Below are 12,041 nucleotides of genomic sequence, written 5' to 3' on the forward strand. Positions count from 1 at the left end.
TATATATATATATATATATATAATATGATAGAGAGAGAGAGAGAGAGAGAGAGAGAGAGAGAGAGAGAGAGAGAGAGAGAGAGAGAGAGAGAGAGAGAGAGAGAGCGCTCTGGAAAAAATTAAGAGACCACTGCAAAATTATCAGTTTCTCTGGTTTTACTATTTATAGGTATGTGTTTGGGTAAAATTAACATTTTTGTTTTATTCTGTAAACTACTGACAACATTTCTCTCAAATTCCAAATAAAAATATTGTCATTTAGAGCATTTATTTGCAAAAAATGACCTGGTCAAAATAACAAAAAAGATGCAGTGTTGTCAGACCTCGAATAATGCAAAGAAAATAAGTTCGTATTCATTTTTAAACAACACAATACTAATGTTTTAACTTGGGAAGAGTTCAGAAATCAATAATTGGTGGAATAACCCTGATTTTCAAGCACAGCTTTCATGCGTCTTGGCATGCTCTCCACCAGTCTTTCACATTGATGTTGGGTGACTTTATGCCACTCCTGGCGCAAAAATTAAAGCAGCTCGGCTTTGTTTGATGGCTTGTGACCATCCATCTTCCTCTTGATCACATTCCAGAGGTTTTCAATGAGGTTCAGGTCTGGAGATTGGGCTGGCCATGACAGGGTCTTGATCTGGTGGTCCTCCATCCACACCTTGATTGACCTGGCTGTGTGGCATGGAGCATTGTCCTGCTGCAAAAAACAATCCTCAGAGTTGGGGAACATTGTCAGAGCAGAAAGAAGCAAGTTTTCTTCCAGGACAACCTTGTACTTGGCTTGATTCATGTCAAAGCTGCCCGATTCCAGCCTTGCTGAAGCACCCCCAGATCATCACCGATCCTCCACCACATTTCACAGTGAGTGCGAGACACTGTGGCTTGTAGGCCTCTCCAGGTCTCCGTCGAACCATTACATGACCAGGTGTTGGGCAAAGCTGAAAATTGGACTCCTTTGGGGGTGCTTCAGCAAGGCTGGAGTCGGGCAGATTTGTCTCTGTGAAGGACGCATGAATCAAGCCAAGTACAAGGTTGTCCTGGAAGAAAATTTGCTTCCTTCTGCTCTGACAATGTTCCCCAACTATGAACTTATTTTCTTTGCATTATTTGAGGTCTAACAACACTGCATCTTTTTTGTTATTTTGACCAGTTGTCATTTTCTGCAAATAAATGCTCTAAATGACAATATTTTTATTTAGAATTTGAGAGAAATGTTGTCAGTAGTTTATAGAATAAAACAAAAATGTTAATTTTACCCAAACACATACCTATAAATAGTAAAACTAGAGAAACTGATAATTTTGCAGTGGTCTCTTAATTTTTTCCAGAGCTGTATGTGTGTGTGTGTGTGTGTGTCTATATATATATATATATATATATATATATATATATATATATATATATATATATATATATATATATATATAGTGTAGTGTGTGTGTGTGTGTGTGGTGTAAGTTTGTTATAAGCAATTGAAGTAACAGAAACATGTGCACGTACATATACATATTGAAATACCAGTGTTTTAAAGTGAAGTGGAATATCATCTGTTCAGAAGCATGTTGACCTAATGAACAAAACATTGTTCTTTTCAATTAGTGCGCTCCATTGTCATGAAAATATGTATGTTTATAAACATACATGAAGATGTACATATGCTACCTTCAAGAACTTGTGTATGCATTTGCCAAGCAAATTAAAATTAAAGAAAACAAACTCTTACACTTTCTCTCTTACACAGCAGTCCAGCTCTTGTAAAGAATTTACAGACCAGCCTTGCTTACAGCACATCTCTCAATGCTGCTTTTCAGGTAAGACCAGCATTTTACCCATTCAAGAAAACTGAAAAATACATGAAATAAAATAACAACAAAAAATACCACAAGTGCAGTTACTGGAACGCAACTATTTTTGTGCTGATAGGATGCCATATCACATGACTGCTGCTGTTAGTGGATTTAGACTTCTAATAAAGACATTTTTCATAAAATAATTCAATTATTCATCTATCTTTCATTACTTGTTTTTATAAGCAGAAGTAATACAAAGTATGTGTCTATTAATCAAGTACTGTTTTTGTGTGTCTGTTTTCAATAAGCTTCAGGATTTTATTGTAGAAATTTGTGTCAGCTACCCGCAATATTCATATAGTATTAAGTAAATCTACATTACTGGGTCTCGGTTCTTTTCTAACATGCTGAGTTAACCCTCTCAGAGGTATTAATGTACCAACTCTAAATACCCTTCTCCCTTAGGCCCATAAACTCTTGTTTAACTACTGCTTTGTAAAGCATATTTTACTACAACAAAATGAAACACTCTGCATACCCACATTTTAAGTATACTTTCTGGAACTCCTCTACTTCATAATGTACCGTAGAAGATGTATACAGATATTTTACTGTTAAACATTAAAGGTTATGAGCGAAGTTACATTCCCAGACTCTAGTAGTGTCTTTAGCTGCAAATTCCCACATTATCATGTTGCCCATTTAATAAGTGCACATTGATTTAGTAAGTAAAGGATTGTTTTTCTGTGAGTCCCAGGTAGGAGACCTCATCAGGTAAATATCATTAACTCATCATTCTCTGAAGCATTGTTTTTTTTTACAGTATTATTTTGTATCCCATGTTTCATAGGCTTCAATGGTAGAAAATAACATACCTCTATACACTACTGCTTCCATGGGAAGTCCCACTCTTAGCTCACTGGCTAATGCCATACGAGAGGAGGTAAATGGTGCAATGGACCTTGCAAACAGCATTGGAAGTGACAGCAGCCCAGGACAATCTCCTTTTCAAGCTATGTGAGTACTGAACCATATATGCATACTGTATAACTTGTGTGCTATTTCACCTGTGGCCAGTCAAAGCTTTATTTAAAAAACAACAAAATGTTAAATGTGTATATAAAATGTATTTATTACACATACAAATTAGATAGAAAGTCAAGGTGGGAAAAGTTATGTACTGTAGCGGATGTAAATGTAAAATCTGCTGGTTTTTATCTATTATTTCATATTTTTCCTTCTATATATCTAGATAAATGCTTATTTAATTGTGTTGAGACACTATTATGACATTCTGTCTGTCCTGATGTCATGTTTGTAGGTACTGTGCATGTGGGATAATGTTATCTAACATTTCATCCTACTACAATTTGGTTTTTACAGCTGTGAGGATGTATATTTCTAATATGTATTTACTTTGCAAAATATGCTTAAGCATGATTAACAGGCAGCTCAAATGCATTTTGTACAGAAACTGGCTGTGCATGCCATGTACTTAAACAGACCGTATTTTAGGAGGTGACCTTTGTATTAAAATAACAAGTTCAGTACAAATACTGAAAATAAAAGTAATTTGAATGATTTGGTAAACTGAGAAGCTGGTCATCTTCTCAGCAAAGGAAACTTCACCTACTGGCTGGATACCAAATGAAGCCATACAGAATAATGAAGCCATACAGAATAATGAAGCCATACAGAATAATGTGGCCAGCTTTACTACTATGAGCGGGCCAATCAGAGTTTTATATAGGGCATAACTTGGATTAGATTAGTAGTAATAGATTTAAATCTATTAGTAATAGATTTAAAAAATATCATTAAAATATCATTATATATATGAGAAGCATGTACACATGATGCAAAATCTCCTGTTTTAATTAGCTGTATGACATCGCTTTTGGATGTTATTCAAACTGCGGTTAGAAAGATATGAAACCAAAGTTCCCTATGCACTTCTTGTACAGACCAACTTGTTCAGTTGATAGATGCTTGAAATAATATGCTGAAAACAGCATCCTTTCCAGATGTTAATGTCAGCTCAAAGGAAAAGCTGTGTGATTTTTTTTTTTATTTATTTATTTATTTTTTTACTGAAAACAAATCTCAAGACAAATTAATTAGAATAATAGCAAAAGCAGAATAATGCCTAAAAACATAGAGGTGATGTATAGAAATGTACCATCCTCGGTGCACGTGGAAAGAGCTCAGGGCAGTGCTTCAGAACAGGAAAGGGTAAGGCAGGATGGGTGTGCTGTCCCAAAGGCACTCTTTCTGTTTTATGGGGTGATTGATAAAGTTTATAGCTTGACACTGAAAATACAATGCCGCCTTTAAACTGTATGAAACACAGCAAACAAATGTTTGGATGTATTTCTGAATTGTATTAAACATTGCTGGTAAACTCTTCAAGGGTGGTCATCAGATTAACACGTCACTGATGCATAATTTGTATTCAGCTAAACTGTACAGTAAACTACAGTATGTATTTTACCAATGCAGAATTGTGCAGTGAATTGTAAATTAGTACTGGTATTATTCACTTTCTTTTTTTTTTTTTTTAACTGCTTACAAGTCCTTGATTAAGTCAGTCCAACTACAGTGTGTATTTGATGGTGTAACTATGTTTGTTATTTACAAGTGACATCTCGACAAAAAGAAGTGTTTCCATTCTTATTGTAGTACTATTTAATGCACAACATATATACCTAGACCTGGAATTAGATCATTTGAATACGTTCCTGAGATGGTAATCAGGAACTAATCATGTTTGGAAACCACAACTTTAACTATACTCTGAATTAATTTGTTTAAATAGATAGCAGGTACAATGGTGACATTAACAGTTGTGCTGTATTTGCGTATTTTATTTCCAGCTTGAAAAACATTTAAAACGTCTCTAATCTCGCTTTAAAAAAAAAAAAAAAAAAAAAAAACATGGCATGGTATGTCATTCTCAAGTTTTCCATCTAGAACGTGAAAGACCCGAGTTTTGTTTGTAATACACTTGTAGTTGCATAATTATAAGTTAGTGTGGGACATTGTACTTTCATCATGATATGCTGTGAAGGCAGCCATAAAGCAAACTACTTCATGCTGTGTGCATCACTGAAGCATAATACCTTCAACAGCAAGGTTTATTAAAACCCCCTTTCTTCTCAATGTGTGTGGAGGAGGGAGGGAGGGAGGGAGGGAGGGGGGGGGGGGGGGGTAGGGGGGTCGCTAAAGATTTAAAAGATTATTGTGGGTTGCAAAGATAGCCTCTTTGCAACCCCCAATAATGCTCACCAATAATGCAGTCTGTGCCCTGAAGATTTTGGACATTCTGCTACTCTGTTGTCCACATTAGCAAACCACAATAAAATAAGCAGATTTCTGAGCCTTTGCTAGTCCTCTTTTTAAAATGGGCATTAAAGCACATGGTGCTACCAAAACAATTGTAGTCTTACCTACTATGTGTGGCCATCGTTTCGTAGGGTCACATTTGGCCCTATGAAAAACAAATTATAAGATACATGTGAATTTGATTTTGGTACAATAATGACGTGAACATTTTGTGCAAAAAGTCTCTTTTTTTTCTCGAGATATGTTTTAAAGATAATGAAAACGTTATGACAAAGCAGCTGTTGGTTGGTGTTGGTTACGTTCTTTCAACGGAAAGTGCAGCATGAAAAAGGCTGCAAGGCATTCATTGTTTATTTTTCCTTTGTTTATAAATACTTTGAAAAAAATACAGTTAAAATTGAAATACATGTTTAACATGTTTGCGTCTTTCATTTAGGAAAATGTGAGCTCTACGAAGTGATGGTAATACATATTAGATAAGATTCACTGCATTATTTGTTTGTGAGATGAAACTGCCTGTATGTCCCATAAGGGGGGTGATGCCTCCAGGGCAGGGTAACAATGCAGCAGCCAGTGTAGAAATACTCTGGTTATGAATATGGCTGTAACTTATACACCTTTAGCAAGCACTATCGATACCTACCAGTAGCATTAAAATGACTGACATAAGTTTGCAGTAGTCCTTTTATTTCGTATCTCGTAGGCATGGCAGTAGTAAATACTATGGGTGGAGGTGTCTCTATATTTAGTTTTTTATTTAGAGGGAAAAAGTGGTTTTATTAATTCACATATGAAAAACTAAATGACTATTTAAAAAAGCCACCTAATTTCAGCTGTGGTTCCATAAATTTGCAGAAGAAAGGGACTTAAAAAATCTCTCACAGATGTTACACTGCCAAAACTCGTCATATAAAAATGTGTTTGCAAGGAGCTAGTTGTAATTGTAATCTACAGGAGGCATTTTTCAAATGTTATCAAAGTATTATTTTTTCTTCCCTGCATTCACCCCACACTCCCCTATGGATTCTTCATGTGTTGTCTCCATAATGAGAAATTTGGCAGATCACATCTCTTTAGTGCATCCTTTGCCCAGTGTGTGGACTGAGGTTCATGTTTTACCTTGTTTACAACTGACAGCGTTATTATTCTCATAAGGACTCTGGTTTCTTATCACACTGTTGTGTTGAGCAGGCTGTTTTCCTCTCTGCTTGTGTTTCCTGGCAGGGCTTTTCTTCCCTTATTGACACTTTGTAAAAATATGCATTAATTTGGAGTTTAAAACATGTATCATGGTGTCTCATCGCTGTGTTTGCTTGAAGTTGATTAATGATAGAACCTCACTTGGGGTCGTCCTCTGGAGACTCTGCTCACAGGTTCTGCATGTTAACTAGAGTAAAGCAGAACACACAGGGAGCAATGATCAGCCATCGCAAGGTGCCAGACAGCCTGCTTGCGGAGCATCGTCTATTTAATTTTTTTTTTCTTATTGTTAATCTTACTCATTTATCAATGTTAAAGTAATATCCTTTACTGTCTGCTATCTAGAAAACAAAAATGCTGTTGATAAATAGGACAATAGACTGTATTTCTTCTTCTTTTTTAAGATTCTAAAGTGTCAAAGCAGCTGTCTTGCTTGTAGTCTCAACCTTTCAATTCTGTGAATGAAAGGATGTACTCTAATGTCCATATTATATATAGTGTTTTGATATTTTATGAGCCAGTATTTTTTTTCATGTGCAAATTGGTATTTTGACAGGGTAACGTGTGGTGGGATGATAAAGTACCTATTATGTTTTTTCAAAATAAAGTGATTTTAAATATGACTGATCTCTATTTGTTTTTATAGGCATCATATCAATGTTAAAGAGGAACCACTGGATCCAGAAGATCATGATGGTCCTTTGTCCCTTGTGACAACAGCCAACCACAGTCCAGATTTTGACCACGACAGAGATTACGAAGATGACCCTGGGAATGAAGACATGCAATAAGCACATGTCGTTGTAATCCTGAGAATGAAGATAGAAAGAACTAATCAAAACGAGCTGTAAAATCTCTCACAAAACAAAAGAGGATCTGAAGGATTTTCAGTCCATTTTGACAGTTATAAAATGTTTTAATTGACTTAGTGCCATTAAATAAATAAAATATCCCATTTGGGAGTGTTTTTTATTTATTTATACTTTTTTTTTTTGTTTAAAAAAAAAAAAAAAAAAAAAAAAAAGGAATTTCTACTCGACATGTATTGAATGGACTTGTTTGGTACTTGGGACTTTTCCTCTTGAAATCAAGATCAGTGCTGTGTTACTGGACAGTTCATGCTGTCCGCACACACTGCAGCGGACAACGGACTGCAATCCTGCGAATATGGATAACAAAGCCACATTGAACTGAGCATGTACTTTTCATACTGCAGGTTGAACTGTGCTGGGAGACTGAAAAGATTTTGATGGATGTTTGATTTGCACAGTGCTGTGTGTGATTTAAGTTTGAATTATCACTGCCTTTAATCCACTTTTTTTTTAGTTGTTGCTTCCATTAAGGTTGGGGAGGGTCTTATTTTGGGGGGGGGGGGGGGGAGATAATTCTTTTTAATGTGTTGTTTTTTTTTTTTTTTTTTTTGCTTCTTCTACTAATACTACACATTTTTAAACTCTGACCAGCCTCCTCAAACGTTGAACTTTGGCCCCTTAAAGGCTTCACATGGTCAGCACTTGATGATAATGAATGTGTTTTTTTTTTTTTTTTTTATGTAATGAAGCAGAATGTCAAACACCTAGTAGTATTTTTCTGTCATTTATTCCATAATTTGCTTCAAAATGCAACCTCATGCCACCTTATTTTGTTTTTTTTTTCAACACAGCTGCCCATTCACTTCTGCTTTTTGCCAAAATATAGCCCACCCCCCAAAATTGTGAAGTAATGCACTACTCATAATGAAGGTTCTGCCTACTCATCGCCGAAGTATTGTGAAAAAAACAAAAGGAGAATGAATGACAGAGAAATTTTACCAGAATTTAAAAGATTGAATAGATTTGGTCTGCACAGCAGTGAAAGACATCTGCAACAGAATCGCTGAACATTCTTGAAGTGTTTGACCCAAGCAAACTTATTATTTTTTTTTTTTTTTTTACAGAGTAATATACATACCTTAATAATAAAACATGTATTAATAGACTTCTGAATCATACCCTTGGCAAGTAATAGTTATAAACAGAAAATATACATACATTAAGCCCACAATTGAACATCTAAGCAAAATAAATGATCTCACCTCTGATTACTATATCACAGGTTCAGCATTTCATTGCAGCCTGGTTCACAACTGCTTTGGAGACAAATCTGTTTAAATAGAACAGACTTGTCATGTTGAGGGGATAATGGTAGCTAAATCCAGCAATGTCACAGTATTAGTTTAATTGTTCATTTGCAAATACTGTGCTGGGGGTTATGATTCCAGTTTGTGTTCTATTGCTGTATGCCAGCCAGTGTCAGTACTTTAGCAGTGGAAGCAGAGCATGATGTGCGGCTGGAGACTGTTTTGCAGGTTTGGCGCAACTAGAGAATACAGAACTGAAATCAGAGGTTTGTACAAGTCTGTCACAGATCACTTAAAAAACACTGCAACCAACCACTTGTATCAGTTGTATTTATTTAGTTAGTCTGGTTTCGATATGATTTGGTTGATTTGGTTTTTTTGCTTTATATTTTTTGTTCTGTAATTACCAAAGATGAACTGTTAAGTTAGCTATGTTCTCTGTTTCATTCTTTATCACATAAGGCCAAATACCCTCTCATTTGTCAGTGGAGGTAAAGAGGGACAGAGGGGATTTAGAGAGGAAAATAGGCTAATTTAAGGCTGCATCTAGCTGTTGGTGATAAAAGCTCCTTGTATCTTCAGATTTATTATTAGTGGATAATTTAAGGCAAAGATGTTGCTTACTGAGTAGCCACTGCCTGTCCTTGCAGTGACCAAATTTGACACCATACTAAAAAGCAATGAAAAACATAGCAAACTAAAAATCAGTGGTCCAAGAAATATAGGGAGCATTCCATCTTGAAAAGGTAACTTTACAACAAGGGTGTAAGACACTGTGATTGACAGCAAGCAGCGCAAACGATTCTACAAATTAAGTGAACCATGCAATGGTTTTTTTTAAGGTTATTTTATGTTCTAGATTTGTAAAGCTTGTATGCACCTTCTGTTGGAAGACCAGTGTCCTTCAGTGTGCCAGGATTATTTCTTTTTATTTTTTGTTTCCTTGGCACAGTATGGGATTGTTTTTAGTTTCTGTCAGCATTTTGTTTTTTTATTATAAAAACACTCCTGCTAACTCATAAGCTTGGTACAAGGTTCTTCTGTGGCAGTTATTTTTAAGCTTTATCATGCTTTCAATCAAAATAGCAACCTGTGGTCTTGTAAAAATGTATTTAAAATTGTGCAGGCTGGCCAAGTGGGATCCCTGCACATCCAAACTGAGTGGTCTGCTGGTTAGCTCTGCATTTTAAAGGGGGGAAAAGGCTAGTTTAGATTAGTACATTCTCAGCATGTGTAGCTAGACATGACTAAAGATAACAGCATGAGAAAACTGTTAGTATGCATACCTCAGTTCAAACCTTTAGGGAATGATTAAATAAAAAAAATACATTTCACTCAGTTGCACTTAGTTGTATGTCTTGCATGCTTAGTCAAAAGACTTTAGCAAAAAAAGTAGAGCTTGCCTATCTCAAGTGGCTCACAACCTTTCAGTAAAACCAATTTAAACCTCAGGCCTTTCATGAAGAAAACATACAATATTTTGTGTTTGGGTTTCCCCCACCCCACCCCCCAATTACTATCTCTATAGATATACAGAGGCTCCAATTGGGTGGGCTTTCTTTGTACATATATCCCCATGTCAGTGCAAGCCTTTGTCTTTTTGGTTTCTTTTATTGTTCCTTCCAATGCTAAAAGTGCTTGGTTAAACACATTTGCTTCAATGCAACTGCTTTGTATTAACTTTATTAAAATAGCTATGAAAAAACTACTGTATGTATTGGAATAGCAGAATGTGCTGCACTTGTATTTTAATTACTAATCCTTGCTTTAAATGAAAAGGATATTTGCTGACAGTTGGGAGTGGTGGTGGGGGGGGGGGGATCCCTTACTTTTTGCTTTAAAACTGTAACATAGAGGACAGACTTTTCTCTGTTACCATTGCCCGAGGCATTTTGTACAGAATTTCTGTTTGTGTTCAGCTGTTTTGATAGTTCCCGCCTTATCATGGTCCAACCACTGCCTTTTGTGGCTGTCTTTAAAAGGTTCAAACTACTGCAAAGAGGGCCATTTTAAAGTTTTCTCATCTTCAAGGAAATATTTTGCATGAATTATTCTTGGATCACATTGAAAAAAAAAAAAAAGTAAAAAACAAAATGTAAAAAAAAAAATAAAATTTTAAAATAGTCAAGTGTTCATAAATAATAAAGGGGAGCGTCAATCTAATACATTTTGTAAAGAACTTTAAAAGGTGCCAAGATGTAAAGAATATTTGTTACATGTTTTTTTTTTTTAAAGAAAAGCATACATTAGCATAAAGGAAATACCATGTGTCAGACAAAATTGCTGTCAGGAATGAGAGTCGCGGCCTTCTTTGATGAAATAAAAATGGACCGTTAAAGCTGTTGAATTATCTGATTATTAGATTAGGTAAAGTCAAGCGTAGCGAGTGGAACAGTGTTAAGTTGAGCACATAGGTAAATGTAAGTGACTAGCTGACATCTGTCTATAAAGGTCAATATGGTGATAATGTTTACTCCTTTATTGATTACTCATAATACAAACTGTTGCAGTACGATGTCAGATCTTTAAATAAATAATAACTGTGGCATTATATCCACACATTTCCATTGCAGTCGTGTCAGATGTGCCTCAGACATATTGTGGATTATGCTTACATAACATGTTCTGCAACTCCTTGCTTAAGAAAAAAGGTACAGTCAAAGAATTGGAGTTATAGTGGTGCTGCACAAGTTTGCTCTGCCAGGTTGGAGATGTCTCGGAAGGCATAAATGAAACTCATTCCTTACATCTGTTTGTAATACCATACCATCATTCCATGTCTGTTGATGCAGACAATAAAAAACTGTTGTACAGTCAGTACTGATTACTGATTAAAGCATTTTCAAATGCAATAAAATGCTGTTTCACATTTGTTTGCTGAAGCTCTAATTTATTTATTTTTTTTAATACACACAGGTGGATAGATTTGTGTTTTCTTTTATAACAAGTTATTGGCCTAAGTTAGAAAAAAAAAAAAAAAAAAAAAAAAAGTTTGTTAACATAGAAAAAAAAGGGGTGAGTGGCAGGATGAAGACGTTATTGAAATGTTTAAAGAACACTGAGCTCACGAGTGCCACATCCAGTAAAGGTGTGCCATGCGGAGTGCAGGATGTGCCCTATAGCTTAGAGATTGTAATTTCAAATCCAGGTTATGTCACAGCCAACCGTGACCGGGAGTTCCTAGGGGGCGGCACACATTTGGCCGAGCGCTGCCCGGGTAGGGAGGGCTTAGGTTGGAAGGGGAATCCGTGGCTCACCACGCATCAGTGACCCCTGTGGCCGATAGGGTGCCTGTGGTTCTGCAGTGGAGCCATCAGATCTGTGTTGTCCTCCGGCACTATAGGTCTGGTGGCATCGCTGTGGATCCACAGTGCAAAAAATTCCGGAATGGCAGGAGCACGTTTCAGAGGACGCGTGCTCCAGCCACCGTTTCCTGAGTCGGCGGTGGGAGTTGCGAGCAGTGAGCCGAGGATACAGATAATAATGGGGCTTATTAAACTGGGGAGAAAACAGAGGGAACATTTCCTTTCCAGGAAATCTTGCACTTGTCTTTGTAGTCAAGCATCTTACTGGCTACAAAGCAT

At 36.2% G+C, this 12,041-nt stretch overlaps 1 protein-coding gene across 10 annotated transcripts in view; it reads left to right on the plus strand.

The window, feature by feature from the left end:
• The window catches only part of LOC121328851 (forkhead box protein P1-like), a 169,245-nt gene extending 158,223 nt beyond the window's left edge, over positions 1-11,022 (plus strand). For 9 of the 10 annotated variants that reach the window (XM_041273972.1, XM_041273962.1, XM_041273964.1 and 6 more), the window contains 3 exons: positions 1,748-1,817; positions 2,647-2,813; positions 6,985-11,022. In XM_041273972.1, the coding sequence (XP_041129906.1) occupies positions 1,748-1,817; positions 2,647-2,813; positions 6,985-7,129 (382 nt within the window). In that variant the 3' untranslated portion in view covers positions 7,130-11,022. The remainder of the gene's footprint in view (positions 1-1,747; positions 1,818-2,646; positions 2,814-6,984) is intronic. The other variant, XM_041273969.1, reaches the window with a different exon arrangement.
• The last annotated feature ends 1,019 nt before the right edge of the window (positions 11,023-12,041 follow it).

The sequence above is a fragment of the Polyodon spathula genome, chromosome 16 (genome assembly GCF_017654505.1).
Source record: "Polyodon spathula isolate WHYD16114869_AA chromosome 16, ASM1765450v1, whole genome shotgun sequence".
Classification (NCBI taxonomy): Eukaryota; Metazoa; Chordata; class Actinopteri; order Acipenseriformes; family Polyodontidae; genus Polyodon; species Polyodon spathula.